Raw genomic sequence first — 23,231 nt, 5'->3', positions numbered from 1 at the left:
TGGTACATGTATCAGGGTTCGTACGGGTGCTGGAAATCCTTGAAAATGCTTGAAAGTTTACGTGGTGTTTTCAAGGTTTGAAAAGTGCTTGAATTTTGGGAATGGTGCTTGGATTTGAGATAAAGTGCTTGAAATTGTAAATGCTTTACTTTTACAATAAATTGATGTCTGACTGAATAGTTCGCTTTTTAGATTAAAAGAAAAGAATTGCTTCGCTTCTACATAAAACAGCTCCGCTCCGGCCTTCCCACGCTATGCGCGCGACCTGCAAGTGTTTTTTTGTGTGTGACCTGGGCATTCAAATGAGAGTGATTATAGATGACAGTATGCCAGGAGGTTGCTGTTTTAACGAGCGTTGGCTATCCGAAGAAAAATACAAGCCATGGCTTGTACAACTGAATTTCCCCACAGGGATTAATAAAGGTCCATCTTATCTTATCTTAAAACGAGGATCAACCCAACGAATAGCCTCCTGCAAAGTTTGCCACAAAGAATTTCAATTATTCACGATGGGAGAGTCTGCGCTGACGAGCCACATGAAAGGTAAGCCGTAGTAGAGCATTTTGGATTAGGCTAACGTTGCATGTTATGTTTGTTTAAGCTAGTAACGTTAGCGAACTCGATGTGGGATAATTGCTTATGCAGGTGACAATAATTTCAGAGGAGCGTACCTATGTCAGTATGTGCGACAGTCGCCATCCTGTGGTGTTCAGAGGATGAAGCACTCACTGTTGTAATTCAACCTAGTCTCACGGCATTTCGTGTCACAAAATGTAATCTATTGAATCATTTTCCCATTTGTTTCATGTCACACAGAACGATTTTAAAAGCAATGTATTTCTACTGGTAGTATTTTTCGTGCCTAAACTTGCTCTATCGAAATCAGTCACATTGACCCGAAGACACATTTTGAGTTATATACACTGTTGGAAAGAGGATATTCCTAGCTTTCTAACGGAGGAAACATATTTTCGTTTGTACTGGTCTGGGGGAAGCTCGCGAGTGTGTATGTGTGTGTGTGTGTGTGTGTGTGTTTGTGTATTTTTGCGTAAAGGTATATTGTGTTTGTTTCCCGGGGAAAACACTCACGAGAAACACCGGCTGTTGTTATGCCTGCTGTGACGTTAAGTTACTCCGTTCTCCGCTTGTAATTATGCCGTTACAAGCTTCAAAGCTGTATTTATCATCTGAATTTGCCGAAACAAGTTTAATATTCTGAAAGCTAAGACTTTGTTTATTTGAAATCAGATGAAAACAAACTGTAACGGACCCTGCCGTGTTATCTATGATTACTATACACCATACATTCATAATTTCAGCCGGAGGGAGGGGGAGCAGCGCTGCGGAAGAGCAGGGTGCGAGGGAGAGCCGTCATCTTCCCTTTACAAGCTTCAAACATGTATTTATCGTGAGATTGTGGCAATAAAAGTTTCATATTCTGAAAGCCAAGACGTTGTTTATTTAAAATCAAACAAAACACCCGAACCCTGAAAAACAATTTTTTTCCCCAATCCACGTTTATTTTTGAAATGAGCCATTTCGACTTCAGACTGATTTCGATAGAGCGGGTCACATATAACACATTAGAAGGAAAAACAAAAATACAGATTTCAGTATTCTGAGGCTCTGAGCCCCATTTATTTTCCTCACGGACGGCAAAAAAAGTCCAACATTATACAATTAAAATAACAACAAAATTTCACAGCTTCTGGTCTTCCAAGACCCGACCGGACAAAAAGACGCAGGCACGAAACATACTACCAATAGAAATACAATGCTTTTAAAACCAAAAAAATTGGGATATCGTGTTGGTGAACACGAATCATTAGATTAATCCAGATCTGTAAAGTAACTAAAGGTATTGCATACATTTAGTGTATAAGTACACAATTTACATCTGAACTGTAGTGGAGTAGAAGTAGTACACAGTTGCATAAAATGAAAGTACAAGTATTTTAAAATTGTACAGTACTTGAGTACATTTACTTAGTTACTTTACACCACTGTACGCTACTGTATGTCATGTTACTGCCATGAAAGAGATTAAACAAGTAGATAACTTAATAAAATAACACATACAGCGACATAACTGAATGACAACTATCATTTTCAGCATCTTACTGATAACTGTTTTATGAATAAACAATTTGTGTTTATGATATGTTATTTAGGAAAGAAGCATCAAGATTGGATGAGAAGACTTCAAACTCCAGGTCCTACATTAGGAGATTTTTTCCTAACAGACAAGGGATGCATCAAGCAGCACAGCTACATCCACATCAGCAACCAGCAGTGTAGAGAGAGCCAATACAGTGGAAGCCACCTGTGGAGTAGCGACAGGAGTTGCCCCTCTAATATCAGCAGGTTCATCAAATCCACCCAATTCATCCAGCAAGACCACAGGCACTTTAACATCATTTGTTAGCTCTAATCCAACACTCAAAGCAGAAATATGTTGGGCAACAAACGTTGTAACCAGCCACTATTCGTACAAATCATGTGAGAACGCAGAGGCCATTTTCCAGACAATGTTTCCTGACAGTGATGTAGCGAAGCAGTTCAGTTGTGGGGAGAATAAAGTGGCATATCTCACTACATTTGGGATTGGTCCTCATTTCTCTTCCATAATGAAGGCCAAAGCCAAGAAAGAGTCTGGATATGTTCTTCTGTTCGATGAAAGTCTGAATCGGGAAATGAAGAAAAGCCAGCTTGACATCCACATTCGATTCTGGAATGATAACCAAGTAAACTCAAGGTATCTGACATCGTTTTTCATGGGTCATCTCACTGCAGCACAAATCTATGAGAAGGTTGAGACAGTGTGTTTGGATATAGGCTTCCAGAACCTGATTCAACTGTCAATGGACGGCCCAAATGTGAACTGGAAACTCTTCTCCATAGCCCAGCAAAACATTGAAGGACAAACCGGCAAGAAAATGCTAAATGTAGGAAGCTGTGGTTTGCATATACTACACAACTCCTTTAGAGCAGGGTGTGCAGCCACAAACTGGGAGCTGGGAAATGCTCTGTCAGCCCTTAAATGGCTTTTCAAGGATGTTCCAGCTCGTAGAGAGGACTATACAGAAGTCACTGGTACCTCATCCTTCCCTCTTGACTTCTGTCATCATCGATGGCTTGAAAATGTGGAGGTAGCTGAGCGTGCCTTACAGATTTTGCCTTCTCTAAAAATATACATCGATGCTGCCAAAATGAAAACTGTAACAGAACCATCTACTAAGTCTTTTAAGACTGCTCAGATGATTGTTCAAGATGACCTCTTCGAAGCAAAGCTCAACTTCTTTTTAATGGTGGCAAGGAAAGTCACACCTTTTTTGAAGTTATACCAGACTGATAAACCGATGCTGTCATTTATGAGTGAGGATCTCTCTAATATACTGAGGAGTCTAATGGAGAAGTTTATCAAGCCCAGTGTCATGAAGAATGCCACTACCACAGTCAAGCTTCTGCAAGTTGACTTAACTGACCCAGTCAACCACATGGATGTCACCAAACTGAGAGTGGGATTTGTCACAGAGCGAGGTCTGGAGGAACACATGAAGAAGAACTCAGGTGCTGAGAGGTTGAGGCTGGAGTTCAGAGAGAATTGCAAGTTGTTTTTGCTGAAGATGGTCTCCAAGCTTTTGGAAAAGGCTCCACTGAAATATCCCCTTGCAAGAAACTTGTCTGTTCTGGATCCAAGGGTGCTTCTCAAGAGCAAAGAAGTAAGCACACGAAAACTCACTACTGTTCTGCGGCTCCTTGTGGAAACTGGCCGCATTGAAGAAAAATGTTGCGATGAGATCATTAGGGAGTTTGGTCACTTCTATGACCACAGCCTTATGTCAGCGCCAGATTCCTTCAGGGACTTCAACCCACAAAGTGGAAGATTGGATGAATTCTACCAGGAGCATTTATCCAACAAAGCAGAGTGTCGTCATCTATGGGAGGTAGTAAAACTCGTCCTGGTCCTTTCACATGGTCAAGCATCCGTTGAGAGAGGGTTTTCAGTTAACAAGGAAGTGATGGTGGAGAACCTCAAAGAGCATTCATTGATTGCTCAGCGGGTCATTAATGACCATGTGCACAGTGTTGGAGGGCTGCTCAACATAGCCTACACAAAAGAGCTGCTCATCTCTGCAGCATCTGCCAGGCAGAAATATCACATGTATCTTGATGACCAAAGACGTCTAAAGCAAGATGAGAAGAAGACACAGAAGAGGAAAGGAATGATGGAGGAGATAACACAGATAAAAGCCAAAAAGAAGAGAATGGAGGAAGACATAAGGGTCCTCATGAAGTCTGCTGATCATAACGCAGAAAAAGCTGAGTCACAAGGACAACTAAGCTTCATCTCCAAGTCCAATGGCCTTCGAAGAGCTGCTAAGGAAAAGGAAAGACATCTGGAGACTTTGGAGAGACAGCTAACTGATAAACTCAAGGAACTGAAAGACACTCCCTAATAGGCCGTATGCTATTTAGCCTTGAATGATTCAGTGTATAAGCCTTGGTGTCTCTCTGTCTCAGCTCGCAGCACACACACACACACACACGCACACAAAACCTACTGACCCAAAGGACCTTGTCAGGCTCTGTAGGCCTCGTAGTGTCGCAGTAGTCAGGAAGGCAGGGAACTAATTGTTACCTTGGCTGTGTAAGATGTCGGTTTGTTTACCTCAATAGATTTCTATGCTGTTTGGTATAAGAAAATGTGGTTTGTGTCTCCCACTTCCGTTTCCTTTCATGTAAATAGTTTAATCCTGTGATTGCTCCTGCGTGTTGTGTGAGGATGCATTTAGGGACTCGTGTGTTCTGCAGACCTGTGGTGGAGCACTCATCCGCCGCAGAGTAGCGAATAAATCCAGAGAAATCCACTCGATGGAGAAGGGATGTTAAAACCCAAACTGGAATCCGGTCTGTCTCAATGAGCCTCATTTTCTGATTTAAAAAGTGGTTGTACATTTTATCTTACGATAAATCAATATTGTAAAAACCAAAACTCTTACACAGAAAGAGGATCTCTGCACACGCTCCCCCACTTCAGAAACTGACCTCATGCTGTTACTCAGATTAAAGTCTTATGTTCTGTTTTTATTAGATAGAGAAATACCTTGCGTTATATGGGGAGTTTGCCCATAATTTATATAAATATATATATATTTGTATGATGTAGAAAGTGTGTGCTCTGTGGCCTCGCTCTCTTCACACTGTGCTCGGTTGGTCGCATTGTATCAAAAGAAAACGTTTGTCCTAACCTTGGAGAGTCGTATGTTTACTGCCAACTTAAAAGGACCTAAAAAATGTTAAAAATGTTAATAAAGAATTGATTGAAAAGTTATTTGGCTGATTGTTTTATATTGGCTCAGCCAGGTTATATGGGATGCCCAGTCTACTTGCATATGGGTCACTCATTTTAAAATATTAAACTTTGTTTTCTTATCTTTAATTTTTCCTCCTTATGTAGAATGCTATTACGAAACACACATTTAGTTGTTTATAGCATAAAGAACATCTGATTTAATGTGAGGTAGGGAAATAATCATTTGAGTATACGTATGTGCACATAAATATGTAATTTACAACAGCTGTAAGCTGCTTGAAAATGCACCTTGAAAATGCTTAAAGTGCTTGAATTTGACTTTGGAAAAGGTGTAAGAACACTGATGTATGAAGTCATTGGCCGTTTCTCAATCGCGAGGATGCTGGCTTGGTAGTCGCGTACTTCCAAGTCACTTCCTTCAGAAACGAAGCAAGTATGCTTCCAAGCCACGGCTTCGGAAAACGAAGAAGAATGGAACAGGCTAACAAGTGTGCCAGCCAGGTGTGCGTCATATGAGAGGCCCCGCCTTACATTTTCCGCCAGTGATTTGGGGATATTGGTCCGTGCGCAAAGCATTGTGGGGATTTTAAGGACGCGAAGTCTACCCATGTGCAGCCTCGAAATTTCCCCCAAACCAAGGACGCGGCCTCGGTGGAATTCCAAGTATGCTGGACATTGGAACGGTCCTGCTGCGCCACTTGATGACGTAGCATCCTTGAAATATTGGCTTGGAAGCCAATATCCTCGCGATTGAGAAACGGCCATTGAATGCAGTGATACCAAAGTGTTTGCAAGATTCTTCCTTATTGGTGTGATGCTGTCATGATACTGAAAAACATGGACATATCATTGGACATGTCTCCCATTAGTTTCTAAAGGGAAGTTGTAAGTCTGGAATTTGGTAACACAACTCAGTTAAACAGCTCGAGGGACATGTCAATCAAACAAACAAGATATGTTAAAGGAACAAGACTTTTATTCTGCTTATCTGTTTTTAAACTAATGTACACCTAAACCAATTGCTTTTGATAGTTTTATTACACATAACATCATCACATTGGTCGCACAGTGCTGATTTGTTTTTAAGTGTACTGGGGATGAGAGCAGAAAGGAAGCATCTTTGCTAATTGCAGTGTTATCTTTGTCATTTATTACACACAAACATTTATTTTCCAATTATTAATGTTTTTTACTTTCTATTTAGTGAGACCTGTTCATTTGCTTATACAGGGATCTGTCTGACTCCGTGAAGTTTTACTTTTCTATGAAGCTAGGAAAACATTGTTCTTTACCCAGCCAAACACCTCAACAACGTTTATACAAATTCCCTTAAAGGTGGGGTAGGTAATTTTGGAGAAACCGGCTCGAGATCGCTAGAATTTGAAAATACACAGCCGGAAAAAATCTGCCACTACTTTACAGAGCCCCTCCTCCAACACACACGAACGCGCACATGACCAATGAGGGCACGAGATAGGTTTGTGCACAGATGGAAGGCTGACAGGCAGGTAGGCCATCCAGTTATTTTAGCCGGGCCGGCTAAAATGATTGGTCGTGCTTTTTACAGTATTACGGCTTCCACAGATGACATTTTTTTTGGGATTTTTTGTCAAAGCACTTAAGATATTCATTGCTATCGGGATGTTAAGAGCATTCCATGGAATATAACAAAAAGTGTATCTCAAGCCGGTTTCTCAAACTTACCTACCCCACCTTTAAGCTCTGAAAGGAATAACTATTAACGTTGTCTTTCTAATGCTTCTAGATTTAGCCACCTTTGCTTGTAAACACAACTTTTGATCAAATGAAAGCAAATTTAATTTTCTTTTCACAGGTGCTTTGGCTGCCCAACCACCCAAAGTCGCTGCCTCCATCCCATCTGCCTCCATCCCATCTGCTCCAGCGACATTCCCAAATCTCAGTTTTCCTCCAGTTGCTGCTCCCGCTCTTCTGGCCCCTGCTGCCGCTCCCCTCTGCTGCCCCGTTCAGCGTCGCTCCCGCACCTCCCGTGTCCTCGGCATCATCGTCCAGCTTCGCTTTCTCGGTCCCAACTACCTGCGCCTCCTCTGCTCCTCCAGCTTTCTCCGTGGCGACAACCGCACCTTTTGGCTCCGGACCCTCCAGCTTCTCCTTTGCCAAACCTCCCTCTGATACTCCCTCAGCACCTTCAGCCTTTTCTTTCGCCCCACCCATCAAACCAGCAGCGGTGGCATCTCCACTTCCAACTCAGACACCCCAGAGTATTGCCGCTGCCTCCCCGCCAACAGTGAAACTGAATCTGGCTGATAGGTAACAGATTATATTTGATACCTTTTTTACACTAATCGTACTGGGACTCAAAGACTTACAACATATGTATTTTCATTTCCAAGGTTTACAGCATTGGAGACACCAGCACCATCTCCACAGTCTTTGTCCTTCAATCCCTCAATGCCCAAACCAGTGACCCCCATTTCCAGTAGTTTGACCGCCCCTCCACCATCAGCCGCTAAACCTCCAGCTGTAATGGGTAAGGAAGTCCAGCCTCAGTGCCTTTGCTTTATTCTTTGCACAAGTGTGTATGAGTGTACATGGCTTGGTTTGTGATATGAATCATGTTATGTGTCTCAGCTCCAGTGCGTCCAGTTCAAATCAGCACGCCCCCCACAGTCGTCCAGAAGCCGGCTCCTGCTCCTGCTGCACAGGGCCGCGTCCAAACACCACAGGTCATTGTTCATTATGAAGATTTGTTTGTGTTGACTAGACCGCTTTTCAATAGTGGTTGATATTTTGCTCAAAATATGTCGAGATAAATATATCCAGCAGAGGGACATGTTAACTGTGTCGTCACGGTAAAATATTGTTTGTGCAGAGTACCAAAGTTCGATAGATAAATATTATGAACAATCTCAGTGTCCTCACCATGTGTGTAGTGAGCTAAACAAGTGAATAACATAGGTTGAAGTTTTAAGAAGAAGCAATTGTTAAACTGTTTTGGATAAGAGTTTGACCACAATGGTTGTTGAGATGGTTCAGTACAGTAACAAGAAAACTAGCGAATGAGTGACGATATACCTCACTGTAACAATAAACAATAAATCACCAGCGAAAGAACAACATTTAGTCCTAACAGGATTAAAACCAAGATAATTGATATACTAATCATCCAGTCCTCTCTAGAGTAAAAGATACAAAATAGTCAAATAATGTACATATTATAGTACTATAACAATAAGCACAATGGTTAGCTTTTTAAGCAGTAAATTGACAATTCATAACTAAACAATCAAAAAACCTTTGAGATAATACTTCAACAATGGTATTAGGAAAATAAATAAAACATGTGAGAGGGTCGCAGTAACAGATCTGAGAAATTGTTGGATGTAGCAATGTCGGTTAAACTGCCACGGAACTGTGCCAGTAGCAGTTGCTACTAGCAACAGCATGTTCAATCTGAAATCAACTCTATGTGACAGAAGGAAAATGTAACTAAATCACATTACAGAAATGCTTGCAAATTGAATTTTTGCTTGAACTAACTTTGTGTGAACTAGTTGGTGTGTGTGTGTGTTTTTTTTACTGACTTTACTGTATTTTTTATTTATTTAATATGTTCAAAGCAGGCAGCTGTTAGTATCAAGGCCTTGGAGAAGCAGCTACAGCAAAAGAAAGACTTTGATCCAATTATGGTTGGCATATTTGAAGAGGTGAGTTTTATCAAACAGTACACGATGGAGGACGATGCACCACTTACTTTTTGTGACCTTGAAAGTAGCATGGCCAAAACTATATGTGAAAATACTAGCATAATGATTGCTACAAACTGCTAGCTTACTCAACTACATTAATGGACAGAACCAATGTCACATGAAGATATGACACATCCAGATTGAACAGTAAAAGAGATAATAAGGTCATCATATCTGGCACTTTTTTCAAAATGCTTTGTAATAACCAGGTAGACTACATTTCACAAAAATCTAAATATAAGTCAAACCATCATGCTAATATTTAATTCTCGGTCACGATTAAGATAGCGTTTTATGAATACCAAGTTTTGAAATCAGTCCTCACGTTTTTTTGTAATCTCTTTAACTTGTCATCAGATCGCACACTTCCAGAAGGAGTTAGATGATCTGAAGATTCGAAGCTCTAGAGCTGACTTCAAGGTCGGCACAAATGATGAGATGAAGGAGCTGAGGAAGGAGTCAGAGGACCTCCATATTTTCACCCTCGAGATAAAGGAGACAACAGAGGTAAGGACGCGTTTGGAAAACCAAAACATGGTGCTGGGAAACCCCAAATAGTTATAATAATGTTATTTCTTCAAAGAACATAATGACTTTTTTGATTACAGTATTTTAAATAGACATGTTTTTTTTTTCAAAAACAACAGCACTACAGCTAACTTTTGAATGTGGTTATAGTAGGGTATTACATCATGGCAAGCATCTTCTAATCTGTTTATTCTGATCGGCAGTCTCTCCATGGGGACATTGGTACACTGAAGACCACCTTACTGGAGGGCTTTGCTGGGGCAGAAGAGGCAAAGACCCAGAGTGAGCTGAGCAGAGACAGAAATTACAGACAGCTGCTTTACAAAAAACCTCTGGACCCCCGCAGCGAGGAACGACTCAAGGTGAAACATTTGCATAAATGAATACTTCTCATGAATCTTTTAAACCAATCACCTTCCCCTTCCCCTTCATAGCCTTTAATCAATTGTATTCCTTATGTAGGAGATACGAAGGCTGTACCAGTACATCATGTTTGCTGTGGAAGATGTCAATGATGTTTTGGATGTGGAATGGGAGAAACACCTGGAGAAAAAGAAAAAACAGAAGTAAGAAGCATAAAGAAATATTTTTGAAAATGTAATACTACAAAGATTTGGGGTATAATTTGCTAAAAAAAAATCATGATCTTCACAGACACATGGTCGTGCCAGGGCGTGAGGGTCTGTTCACTACGTTGGCCAACAACCTGTACATCATCAACCAGCAGAAGAACAGACTGGACCAGTTGGTCAAACAGCTCACTTCTCTGCGCCTCTACAACAAGACTACCGCTCCAACTATAAGCTGCAGTGCTGCTGCTGCAGAAACTGCTACTGGGTAAGAGCTGTAATGAGCAGTTTGGATGAAATAATGTTCATATATCTGGCATACATTTGTTTTATATCTTGAGTTTATTGTGAGAGAGAATACTGCGGAGTAGGTTTAGGAATCACTGACTTTATATATCAAGTTAACCTTGACTTGCATGGGCTAGAAATCAAATCTAGTAGTTTTGGATTAATTAAACTGAATAAATTCACCTTAGTTTTATTTGTTTTCATAATTTGATACGTAGAGTAAAAAGCAAATTGCTCTTAGAATCTTTTTTTTTGCAACTTTAACTACTTGTTTCTGTGTTTTACGACAGCTTGGAAAGCGAGATTGAGAGTTTAAGGGATGCACTCCTGAAAGCCAGGCTGGACACCAACCCTCCTATGCCCAAACCCAAGTCTCCAGGTATCAATGTTTAAATATTTTATAAATATGATTTATTAAATGATATCCCATTTCTTAATTGCAACATGTACTGACTGTAAATGTATCTCCCGCAGTCAAGATATCGCCAGTGAAACAGTCCCAGTTGCGTAACTTCCTCTCAAAGGGGCAGATGCCTCCTGTCCGCTCGACTGCACCAGGTACACATATCATCCTCAAACTCATTTCCACAAGTTACTCTAATATCCTGTGATGTTTGTTTTTGTAAATCTGGAATACTGACCAGAAAGGTGTGGTTGCCTGAAAACTTCCAAATGTATTTAAGCTTTACAAAAAATCCCAAAGGAAATCAAATGTTGGGTAAACTCCCATCTTACATCTGCTCTCTGATCACACAGAGAGTTGCAGGTAGCTATTGCCTGAGATCACATGATGTGGTTTTGTTACATGTGCCAAGTGCAAGGACTGACTTGGGTAACAAAGCTTTTATGTGCACAGCTCCTCTTGCTTGGAACAGTCTTCAAAAAGGTTTGAAACTGAGCAAATTGGTTCCACTGCCTGTTTTTAAAGCTCGGATAGGTGCAATGATACTTGATACTGTTGGTACTTGTCAATGTCTCTAGGTATGTAAATGTAGCCCTGAAAATACGATGTCCTTTTGTGTTATCTGTTGTTTTATGTTCATGTTGTAACCTACTTGCTGCCATGTTGGACAGGTCTCCCTTGAAAAAGAGATTAATGGGACCACCTGGTTAAATAAAGGTTTGAATGAAAAAATACCTGTCAGTCAAAGAAAAATGAATAATATTCACTTTAAAAGGTTTAAGAGTTGATTGTTTATTAATGTAAAGAGACAACTTGCTAACCTGTTAAATCAGGTATCAAGATACGCTAAAATAGAAGCAACATTAAAAAAAATCAATCGTATCCAATCTTCAATCAGCTTCTTGATGTCGATGAGATTCATGATGAGATGTTGACGTGATTACCGTGTTAAAAAAATTAGCATAATTCAGCTATAGTTGCACCGTTGTTTCTGTTCTAAATGTTCTTCATCTATTCTCTTCCAGCCAACCTGTCCCGCTCAGCCTTCCTGTCCCCTAAATACTACGAGGACTTGGACGATGTGAGCTCTTCGTCCTCCCTGTCCCTGGAGCCCCACCCAGCTGACTTGGAGATGGAGGAAGAGGAGCTACAGTTGGCACCCCTTCCCCTTTCTGTCCTTCCTCCAGCATTGTCCACCCCCCGCCACCCCACAGTCGTGAGGACCCCCTCTATCCAGCCAGGCTTCGGGGCCATCCAGTCCACCCCTTTGACCAAAATGCACTCAGTGCAGGGTTTGGGCTTTGGACTCAGCCCTATTGCCAGCCCTGGTGAGTAGATCACACTGTTAGAGCTGTCAGGCATTAACAACAATGAGATTTTAAATGTCACATGTAACACAGACCCTGTTCACACTTGATTTTAAAATGTGTCTTGTGTGATGAGCGTACAAGCGGACAGAGTTAAACAAGATTAACAACCACTAAAACATATCTCATCACTCGTACCTCTTGCCGTGGTACACTGGAACGTATATGACCATATATCTTTTGTAGTTAAGTATATTTTCAAAGCCAATGTGCTTCGTTTTGGTCTCCGGTGGTTCTAAAGTTGCATAAGATATATTTTGTAATTCAAACCTCTTGGAGTGTTTGGTCTGCCTGGAGCTCAGCAAGGTATAGACTCTGTCTGTCTGTTTTGAATTCTGCATGGGAAGCACTTTGCTGCCTCCTGCCAGTTAAAAACAAAAGCACATTTAGTCTTTGCACACCAATATAATGAATGTGTTAATTAGCAAATAGAGCGGGGAATTGAGATCCAATCACAATGTGTCACTCACTAGAGTCAAATCCAATACCAGGTGTGAACTGATGTTCTTGTTATTGGAAGACTAAAAAAGCAGTTTAATGTCAGGTGTAAACAAAGTCAGAGAATGCAGCTGCTTAAAACTAGTAGATATGCTTGGTTTTATAAATGTTGCTCTCTGTATTGATGTTTCAGTTCCGAGCAATAAGATTAACCTGAGCGGGGCTGATAGCACTGCCCTCGCCACAAAGACAGTGAAACATGGAGCCCCCCCGACTGACAGGAGCGTCCCCGCACAGCAGGCTGCAGCCACTGCCGCCCTACGCAGACAGATGGCCAATCAAAAGACAGGTAGGAAGAACATGCAGCTGTCACCGGCTTTTGAATGCAATTGAAAGTTATTATTTATTTTGAAATGTGAACAGAATAGGTTGTAATCGTGTATAAGAAGCTATTTGTAAAAAAAATGATTGCCATGCACACTGTAATTCACCAGGGGGAGACACATACTTCCAGAACAAAACATGTGAACCTGATAGCTTTACATCCCAGCACAGGGCTTGCCCCATCACACCTGACAATAACTTTGATACTGTTTCAATGTTATTCAAACCGTGCTAAAGTCACCATGGAAACATAACATTAATTTAAAATCACCTGTCGAGATGTTCTATTTTTAATATAATTTTTTTTGTTTTCCAGCCGTTGTCGGTGCATCCTTGACAGAATCCACTCTGAAGAACGTGCCTCAGGAGCTCAAGGACAAAGGGCCTCCCATGCCACAGTCCAATATCATCAGGTAAAAACAAAAGATTATATACAATTATGTTCAGGTATGTCAGATTTAGTTTGAGCTATGCCATGATATCTACTTAAGCGACAGTTCGTTTCTAGTGTAAATACAGGGGAACTTTTGGACCAAGAAAAACAGTTGGTAAAGTTTGTTAAAGCTTCAATATCAGGATGCGTCCTTTGTGATTTTCATGCATTTTAATTGATATTCTATACAGTTTCTCATTGGGGATAATAAACACATTTTGTATGTATTTGTCTTATCTATATAGTCCGTCACATCTATATTTCCTGTCTAATTAACATCTTGTGTACTGTATATATATATATATATATATATATATATATATATATATATACAGTACACAAGATGTTATGATTTGATGCTATATATATATATATATATATATATATATAGCATCAAATCATGCCAGCATCCACTTGGATCTATTTCTGATTCAGTGAGTAGACACTGTGTCTCGTAGCCTGTGTCTGTCACTGCGAGTCCTCGAGGGTCCGGTGTTTGTTTAGAGTGTGTCTCCCTGGCCCCGATTTATCAGGTCACTGATTCCACCTAATCTTAGCCAGTGCACACAACTGGCAGATGCCAACAGTCTTTTATTGTAGAGCTAGGGCTGGTAAAAAAAAAAAAGGTCAGATGAAAGTCAATGCTGACTATAACCTTATTTTTTACTGATTAATTTAAAAAGACAATTTGTTGGGGAAACAGTTGAAAACACAGCAGTGTGAATATTTAGACTGGATTGTCTCTTTTTTTTTCATTACCCCGCTCACTTTGCTTTCTTCATGTCTTTTATTAAGCTCTTTATTCATTCCATGATTCACAGTCTCTTGTTTTCCCCCTTCCAGTCTCTTGCACTTCACTCTTTCTGCTTCACTGGGCTGTGCTCCACTTTTTTTGCTTGATATTTCACAGGCCATCCCTCCTTGAGGCTTTTTTTTCCAGATAAAGCCTGCTTACAATAACAAACAAACCAAGCAAGGCATTGTGAGAGTAAAATCATAATGACATTTGGCCTCGATTTTGCACGAATATACCTTTTTTATTTGATAGTACCAAAATATTTTACACCTTTTTCTTCAAATGATTACCAGCTTGATGTATTTTCTTTTACCTAAACAAAATAATTACAAAATAAGTGTTCCCAACAATTTAAGAATTCTTCGTTGTGAACATTTTGCTGAAATGTACACCTTAATTGTAAATAAACTGTAATGTTTCATATGGAAAACAAACACCTAACCCTTTTTCTCCTTCCGATCTCTTCCCCAGCTCATCAGCAGGAGACTCAGGAGCTTCGGTCTTTTCAACAGTTTCGTCTCACCAGGCCAAACGAGTGAGTACAAAACCTATCCATCACTCACCAAGCTTTTCCTTTCTCTTGTCAAATCAAACAGTTATATTACTATAATACAAATATTTTGAAAGGCTCAAGTCTTATTTTTTAAGAATCAATCAAACATTGATGAAGCATATGAAAATGATGTCAGTAGATGTGGAAATGTCCAAGTTTCGACTGAATAGCGCAGACACCCATACATGTGTTTTTATCCATATACATGCTTTTACTTAAATACACAAACATTAAACTCAGTATTCTAGTCCCTCTCCGTGCAATTTTAAAGAACATTCAACTTGCAAGATTTCACAGCAGGCTGACAGGTTTGCATGTGAAGACAGACCATTAACAGCACTGGTGAGAAATGTCCCAGCTCCCTCCCATGTTGATGTTACAAATGGCAGTTAGGTGACAGGGGAACTCCTTGGACAAATCTCGGTCGCTGTTCAGGCTCAAGTTCAACTGAATGGGAATGACCCAAACATACTCAAGCCTGTGCTGTGACATGTAGCACTTTGTTTGCATACACATAATGGTATTAAATGTTATTCTGCATTATGGTTTTGCACAATACCCAATGTATTTCCTGTCTGTGCAGAATCCTAGCCAAGGTTTCCAGAAGATGTCCAATGAAAGCAACCCACAGTCGAGCTTTGTGTTTGGTAAGCACCGCCTAGACATCGTGCTTAGTATACACACGATTCGTCATCCTTATTGCCCAGATTTGTTTTCTATGAATGCATGAAATACTTTAAAGATCACTGCTTATAGTTATTAACAATATGTACAATTTTACACCTTATCTGATAGATCTTTATTTACTTTAAATAATGTTGTCTTTCAGGTCAATCATCCAAAACAGAGGCTCCAGTGGCTCCTGCTAGCACCGCAGAGCAAAACACCAGCAAATGTTTCGCCTTCGCATCAGGGTGGGTCAACTTGGGAAAATTAAAGAAGCATTCAGAAATATATAAAACGAGTATACAAATAGTTTATTTTATATTTATGAACATAAGAGTCTCTTACATGTTCAGAAATGTATTTGTTGTTTAGACCAAGTAGAAAGTCAAAGTCTCAAAAACATTTAAAACATTTTGAATATTATCAAAACCCCTCTCTCCTGGCATTGCACTTGACCACTAGCTTGTGGGTAGCACAAGTAGCAAAATATCAACTTTTCCAATTATGATGTCTCCCTCTGTCCCTGACTAATAATCTGTGGGTGTGACTATCACTATCAAATCAAATCAAGTTTTATTTATATAGCACATTTAAAAGCGATTTTTGGTCGAGCCAAAAATGCTGTACATGTAATAAAAACACATTACTACAATCACAATAAATTAGGGCTGTCAAGTTAACGCGTTAATAACGCGTTAATAACGCGTTAACGCAAAAAAAAATTAACGCCACTAATTATTTTAACGCGATTAACGCATGTGTATTTTTTGTCCTCGGCCGCCGTAGTTTCAGAGCGCATCGAGTGTAAAATACCATCGACAAGCTGATGCTGACAGCCTCGCTCCTGCCGCCCGCTTGTGGCAGACCACACTTCCACGCTCACCGGCAGGCCCGGACTGGCCATCGGGAGGACCGGGAGGGAGTGTGTATGTGTGGCGCGACTCGCGTGAGCGAGGCACACCTTACGTGTTGTTGTTGTTAGCATCTGGTGCTAGCTAGCTGCGCTAACGGATTTAAGGAGCTGTTTCAATGACATTTCGCCGACAACTGCGCCGAGCACTTGACTTTATGCAGGTAGCCAGACAGTGGGACATTGTACGAAAAGTCAGCGCACTCAGCACGGATCGTACGCGCAACATGATTGCAGCGTCCAGGCAGCTCCCATTCGAGCATATATGCCTTGAGCTGCACATAGCTCCAACGATTCATCACAGTGTCTCCACACACACACACACACACACACACACACACACACACACACACACACACACACACACACACACACACACACACACAGTATTATTGTATGAGAGAGGTTCCAGGTTGAATTGAGGCGAATATTTGTAATGTTCAGAGGTTGTTGTGTTTAATATTCATGAGAATATTTGTCATTGTTCAAATGATAATAAACAAACATATAAAGCATATTTGTCCACTCATATGTTGATAAGAGTATTACAAACTTGAAAGATATCCCTCTAAGGTACATTTAGAACAGATAAAAAAATGTGCGATTAATTTGCGATTAATCGCGATTAACTATGGACAATCATGCGATTAATCGCGATTAAATATTTTAATCGACTGACAGCCCTACAATAAATACTATGATACAACTGTGTTCCCTTGTTCCAGTTTGAAATAAGTTACATCACAGAAGAAGAAAAACACATACTTTATTATTCCTACAAGGGGAAGTTCAATATTCACTTGGTTGTTACAGTATATACAGTACACCGGAAATACACACATGCACAAACACATGTAGTAATCAAGAGGTGTCAGAGCAGTTGGGGGTCCGGTAGCTTGGCAAGGCTGAGGTGGTAAACTAGTTTTTTGTGGTCTTATCAGGGACTGGAACCCTGTCACCATCCAGTTTCCAAGCCAGGATGCTCTTACTGTTGGTTCATTCAGACTTTAATTTATTTTGCAGGGCCACTGGCTTCAGTTTTTCTTCTGTTACACCGGCAGCTGGAGTGCCACAAGGTAAGCAAACAATAAAGTAGCTTTGTAGCGGATAGTTATGAGGACGATGTCATATGGTCACACATTCAATGACTTTTGTTTATGTCTCTCCAGTTAACGATGCGAATAAATTCTCCTTTGGTGGAAATGGTAAGATGATGTTTGGCCAGTCGGCAGAGGAGCCATTCTCCCTCACCCCAAAGTCCCCCTCCCCTGCTCTCGGCACCGCCTCCCCCACCCTGCCCCTAAACATGCCAGGAGACAAACCGGCCCTGAGGACAGAGCCACAGCCCCTGAAGCCCATTGGGGGGGAAACTCTGGGCATCTTCTCTGGACTACGTGTGGGCCATGGAGAAGAAGCCCAGGATGCATCCGCCAAACCCACCGCTGGCTCATTTAGCTTTGAGGAAGCTGGACTCGGTCTAGGCAAGGGAGCGGCGCAGTTTAGCTTTGCTCCAGGCCCACAAAAGTCTGCAGACGATTCTGCAGGAGCGGACCTGTCCAAGGGGGCAGCGTCGGGGAGTTTGTTCAAGCCCCCTGAACAAAACCCCAAGCCGGCCTTCTCCATCCCTCAGTCCGGTTTAACGGCCTTGGCTTCACCTACGTCTTTCAGCAGTCTTCTTGCGGCTTCTCCAGACCCTTCAGAGGAGCTGAAAGGTTCCCCACCACCTTATGAACCCACCCCACCTCCAGCTGTAGAGAGCCCCAGCCCCCCTGCAGCCCCCGAGCCTGCAGAGGATGCAGCTGCCACAGAATCCACAGCGATTACAGCACCATCGCCCTCACCTCCTTTGGCCGCAACCTCCCCGCCCCCATACCCTCCCTCCTATTTCACCGTCCCAGCTGATGCAGTCCCACCAGCCAGTGCGGCTCCCACAACAGAAGCCCCCCCAGACAGCACCACGACCGCTAGTCCTGTGCCCACATCTGCTGCCCCCGCCCCTGCTGTAGCACCCACCCCTGCTGTAGCTCCAACAGCCTTCCAGGTGCCCAGTTCTGACAAACCAGGCTCCATTTTCACTCAAACGACCCCCACAATAACGGACAGCAGTTCCCTCGGAGCTACACCAGTTATCAGCACAGTTGCCGCTGCGGGCACCACCCCTACCTCCACTGTTGTTAGCACAGCTACTACTGCTAGCACTGTGTTTGGGCAACCTGCTGCCCCTCCAGCTTCCTCTGCCCCCCCAGCTTCCTCTGCCCCCCCAGCCCCCTCAGCCCCAGGGTTTGGCTCAACTGTGTTTGGTACACCCTCTGCACCTGGTTTTGGAAATTCTGTGTTTGGCCAGGTGAGTGGCTTCGGCCAACCTGCCACCAACACTGAAACACCTGGCGGCTTTTCTTTTGGCCAATCTGCATTTGGTGCGAGTTCTAACAGCGCAACTACTGGAGGAAGTCTCTTCGGTGCCGCCACTGCCACCAATGCCAGTTCCTTCTCCTTCGGCACGAGCAGCGCCAACACAGCCAGCAGCACCGGGTCAGGGCTGTTCGGACAAACCACAGCACCGGCATTTGGCCAGAGCTCTGGATTTGGGCCAGGGCCTGTGTTTGGGAGTAACACCACCACATCTTCATCTACAGGATTTGGATTTGGACAGCCCTCAGGTGAGAGTGAGTCTGCACTTTTAGTTCTTAATGCTCACTTGTAAAATATGATTCTTAAAGAATAGAGATGTCCCAATTCCCAGTGAAGTTTATTTGGCTTTGATCCCAATCATTAGATGTTGTTAAATGTGTGTGTTAAACATGGAACTAACAGCGTTGGTTACTATATTTAGCATATTTTATTTTATAACAAGGTACAAATACTTGAAGTTCTGGCTCAAAACTATTAGTTTAAAGATTATTGATATGTATAAAAACTGGAAATGTAACTCCTGAAGTGACACAATCAGCCAGAGAGAAGATTTATCTCCCTGTTGGATTTGTCCAAATGTTTTATTTTTTCATTTTTCTTCCATGTTTATGACTTAACAAAGTATAGTATCAATTTCACTTGAATGGCTAGTGCTAAACTGAACCTGACACAACTCATTACATTAATGCACCTCGAAACAGTATCTTGAGTACTATATTCATATAGGAAATCATGTGGCCGTTTTGTAGGAAAATGACACATTTTAGGTTTGTCACGTAATTGGGTATGCACGTTTCTCAAAATTAAATTCAATCAGCTGTAAAGACAAGTCGGGGATGTTGTCGTCCCTTCAAAGCGGTGTTAAATGTCCTAATGAGAACTGACCATCTACAAATAGTTAAGTTGTGTCTGACAATATTTAAGCTCACAACCTCAGCTAACCCCTTAATTGTATTATGGGCAGTGGGCTGTAAAGGCTGTAAGAAACATTCAACTCATTTAGCGGACCAGCCCACACATTTGGAGGGATTGAAGGTCAAATGTTACACTTTTTTTGATCAAAAGACCATCATCACCCTTTGATATACTGCCTGCCTGGCTGGGGGTGTGGGGCTGGCTCTGATATTTGGGGGGGGTGGTGCAGCAGTCTGAGTAACAAGGGTGGCATGAGGGGAGTAGTCCCATTCCAAAAGATTCTCTAAATTCCCCACACAGCGTGGGAATGTCTGGGACTCTGGGACAGCTGACGGAAATGTATCTGCCCAGCAGTAAAACACAGTTTGTCACATTTTTAAGGGGGGGGGGGGCTGAGTTCCCAGAGCTGACTCATTCTGTTTGACACTGGAGGAAAATAATTAAAATATTCATTCAGTGGTGACTGGAACATTTAGGTGGCATCATTGGCTACGTGACATCTAGTAGTGCATTGTTATCAATGTGTCAGTCATGACTGGATTTTTCTTCTCTCTCTTATTACAGCTTTTGGCTCTGCTGCGGCCCCTGTGTTCGGCCAACAATCTAGCAACGGAAGTGTATTTGGACAGGTATAATCCACTGATTTATTTATAGTAACCAATAAATAGAACTGTACAAAAAAAAACATCTGGACACATTGTAAAACCAACATTTATTTCGCAGCAGCAGCAACAGCAACAGCAGCAGCAGCAACAACAGCAGCAGCAGCAGCAGCAGCAGCAGCAGCAGCCATCGTCTGGTGGCAATCTGTTCGGCTCAAGTTCAGCCAACGCAGCGGGACAAACCGCTGGACTCGGATTCTTCTCTGGACTCGGAGGCAAACCCAGCGAAGAAGCTGCCAACAAGAACCCATTCGGCACCGGTGCTTCCCCCGGAGGGTTTGGGCAGCCTGCTCAGACAGGTAGAGTAACGCAATCTGAAGAAAAACAAATTGCTGACCCTTCTGTTAGCATATTGTTGATTGAGTGGTACTGGAAGCTAATTGGTAACAGTACAAGAAACAAATCCTAATTTTACTGTCCGTGAAAGACACATGTATCTGTATATGCATTTCCTCTGTAGGTGCCCCCTCTCTGTTTGGGACTAGCAGTGCCAAGTCCTTTGACTTTGGGCAGAGCACCTTTGGGGAGCAGAAACCCAGCGGGACCTTCACCACCGGGGCAGGGAGTGTCGCAGCACAGGGATTTGGCTCCTTCTCATCTCCGGCAAAATCAGGTACATCTGCTCATATTGCTTTGTATTCTCATAATACTGTGGTTTTTCACTCCTTACTGTCATTCACTGGCAGTTAACGTTTTATTCAGATAAATTATAATGCTGACATTTTCAGACCAGGCTTGTTTCCATGTGCGCCCCTTATCATAGGGATTCATTTTCTTAATTAAAATTGAGCAAAAGGCCTAACAAATGTAAACAGTTCTGGTATTAGATCATAATTTCACGCTTACACACATGTATCTGGATTAGTGGTGTTTGGTTTTCTCTGTTTGACATGTTTGGGGTCTGGCTCAGAGGCTCTGGGTTAGTGATGTGTGAGGATCAGTGATAGTGCGGTGACTGTAATAGAAGCACCTTTACAAAGTCGACTTTTACACATCAGCTGACTGTTGACATTGCATTCTCCTTTATCACCTGAGCTACAGCAAGTGCCCTTATCTCCTCGCCCCAGCAGAGCAGGGAGTGAGGCAGTCTGGCATTACCTGCCACAGTACTGCTGATGCATGTTACCTCTAACAGTACTCGCAGTACTGCTGCATATTTCAAACACAGAAAGTGTCACATTATCTCTTTTAAGATCGATTGTTTTCAAGACTGCCATTCAATGGAGATGCGTGGTTTATCAAATTATCGGAAAAGGGTCATCCCAGTTTTTCTAAATCCAATGTCATGTTTATAAATGTAAACTATATCTATATCTATGAAGCTGAAAAAAACATTTTCTGCCATTTGGTTCATTTGGCTTTGGTTGATTATTTAGAGTGGATCAATTGCAAATGAACTAGCTGTTGAGCAAGTTTAAGCAAATAGATAACTTAGATTTTAAAATTGAGCTTCTGTCATTTTTAAATGTCTGGTTACAAAAACGTCTGTGTTGACGTCCAAGGTATCATTTAGCTGGGATATTGGTAATACTTGGCTCTCTCGTGCCCTATCACTGGTGAATGTAGAGGGAATGTAATCTTGTTACATTAGCTCAATCAATTATTTACTGTGGCATGCTGCTGGCCAGGCTGTAATTTCAGAACTCTCTTTCTCCCCTACCACTCCCACCTCTGAGGCTCTGAGCTGGTGTGAATATCCTGTTTTCAACCTGTTCCCAAACATACTTCACTGTACACAAAAAGACACAATATCCTTACTGCATTTGTCATGGTCAGACATTTTCTTGGGAGATACAGTAGGGAAATGTATTCACTTATATAAGAAATGTCATTAAAAAACATTTGTATATCTACTTACGTGTGTACATGTATTACCCTTTAGGTAGTGTCAACCCCTTTCAGAACACATGTGGACTATTGTAGTGTAGTAATGTAGTTATTTCATATATTTACACAGGCGTCCAAGCAGAACTGTTCAGCCTTGTATGAAAAGAAAACCCCCTCCACATAGGTGAAATATCCTGTAACTAAGCTGAAGAACCCTTTGAAAAATATATATTTTCTTTATATAAATAGTGCTGAGGCCGGTGTAACTCCCCATATGTTCCACTGCTTTCTGTTACAAAACCTTTTTAAGGCCTTATCCATTTTCCCTCCTACAGGTGGTTTCGGCAGTGCTCCGGTGTTTGGGAGCCCCCCTTCCTTTGGGAGTTCCCAAGCTTTTGGTGGTGGAGCATCGTTCGGATCGACCCCTTCCTTCGCCAACCCCATGGTCCCCTCCGCTAGTAAAGTGTTCGGAGAGGGAACAACGGCCTCCAGCATGGGAGGGTTTGGGTGAGAAACTTAATAATAAACTCTGTGTGTATATAAGTAATACAAATATACAACATTGGTCATTTATTGAGAAATAAATGCATTTTTTTATGGAATATATCTGGATGCACTTGGCAATATGTAAAATCAAATTTGACATTTTGTCTAATTTGCATTGGCATTCAGATGTTTACTTTGAAAATACTGAATGTCAGTTTCACCAGGTTTTTTTTTTTTGCAGGGGGGGGGTGTATAGGAGCAGGATTTTGCTCGCAGGGTGAAGCAGCTTTTTTTGGGAGTCAGAACATCTGTGTTCTCTCTCTCTCCTCTCTCTCTCTCTCTCTCTCTCTCTCTCTCTCTCTCTCTCTCTCTCTCTCTAGCTTCCGCTCCCTCTCTCTATGCCGATCGTCTCTCTCTCGCTATATCTCGTATCTCTCTCTCTCTCTCTCTCTCTCTCTCTCTCTCTCTCTCTCTCTCTCTCTCTCTCTCTCTCTCTCTCTCTCTCTCTCTCTCTCTCCGTGCACCGTCACTAAGAGTAAGACATAAGGC

General features: G+C 41.9%; 2 protein-coding genes across 2 annotated transcripts in view; both read left to right on the top strand.

Moving 5' to 3' along the window:
- Positions 1-23,231, top strand: part of nup214 (nucleoporin 214) — a 40,002-nt gene that overhangs the window by 7,883 nt on the left and 8,888 nt on the right. Inside the window, 23 exon segments of the mRNA XM_034123068.1 lie at positions 7,152-7,285; positions 7,287-7,606; positions 7,690-7,826; positions 7,928-8,022; positions 8,920-9,003; positions 9,403-9,552; positions 9,777-9,935; positions 10,036-10,139; positions 10,228-10,410; positions 10,721-10,809; positions 10,905-10,988; positions 11,859-12,161; positions 12,832-12,987; positions 13,339-13,435; positions 14,723-14,786; positions 15,388-15,451; positions 15,634-15,718; positions 17,404-17,456; positions 17,550-19,040; positions 20,272-20,336; positions 20,431-20,668; positions 20,830-20,982; positions 22,532-22,703. Coding sequence (XP_033978959.1) covers positions 7,152-7,285; positions 7,287-7,606; positions 7,690-7,826; positions 7,928-8,022; positions 8,920-9,003; positions 9,403-9,552; positions 9,777-9,935; positions 10,036-10,139; positions 10,228-10,410; positions 10,721-10,809; positions 10,905-10,988; positions 11,859-12,161; positions 12,832-12,987; positions 13,339-13,435; positions 14,723-14,786; positions 15,388-15,451; positions 15,634-15,718; positions 17,404-17,456; positions 17,550-19,040; positions 20,272-20,336; positions 20,431-20,668; positions 20,830-20,982; positions 22,532-22,703 — 4,480 coding nt within the window.
- On the top strand, positions 102-5,253 carry LOC117476487. Its single transcript, XM_034123069.1, has 2 exons — positions 102-543; positions 2,172-5,253. Exon 2 carries the CDS (start codon positions 2,529-2,531, stop codon positions 4,458-4,460), a length of 1,932 nt encoding a protein of 643 aa, XP_033978960.1. The 5' UTR covers positions 102-543; positions 2,172-2,528; the 3' UTR covers positions 4,461-5,253.

This window comes from Trematomus bernacchii, unplaced genomic scaffold, assembly GCF_902827165.1.
Source record: "Trematomus bernacchii unplaced genomic scaffold, fTreBer1.1, whole genome shotgun sequence".
NCBI classification, from domain to species: Eukaryota; Metazoa; Chordata; class Actinopteri; order Perciformes; family Nototheniidae; genus Trematomus; species Trematomus bernacchii.
The sequence above is the reverse complement of the archived record's forward strand: the minus strand, read 5'-3'. Positions and strand labels throughout refer to the sequence as shown.

What these genes read in the sequence shown, in the direction of transcription:
- LOC117476487 (XM_034123069.1), top strand. Translation starts at nt 2,529, where the DNA reads ATGTTTCCTGACAGTGATGTAGCGAAGCAGTTCAGTTGTGGGGAGAAT.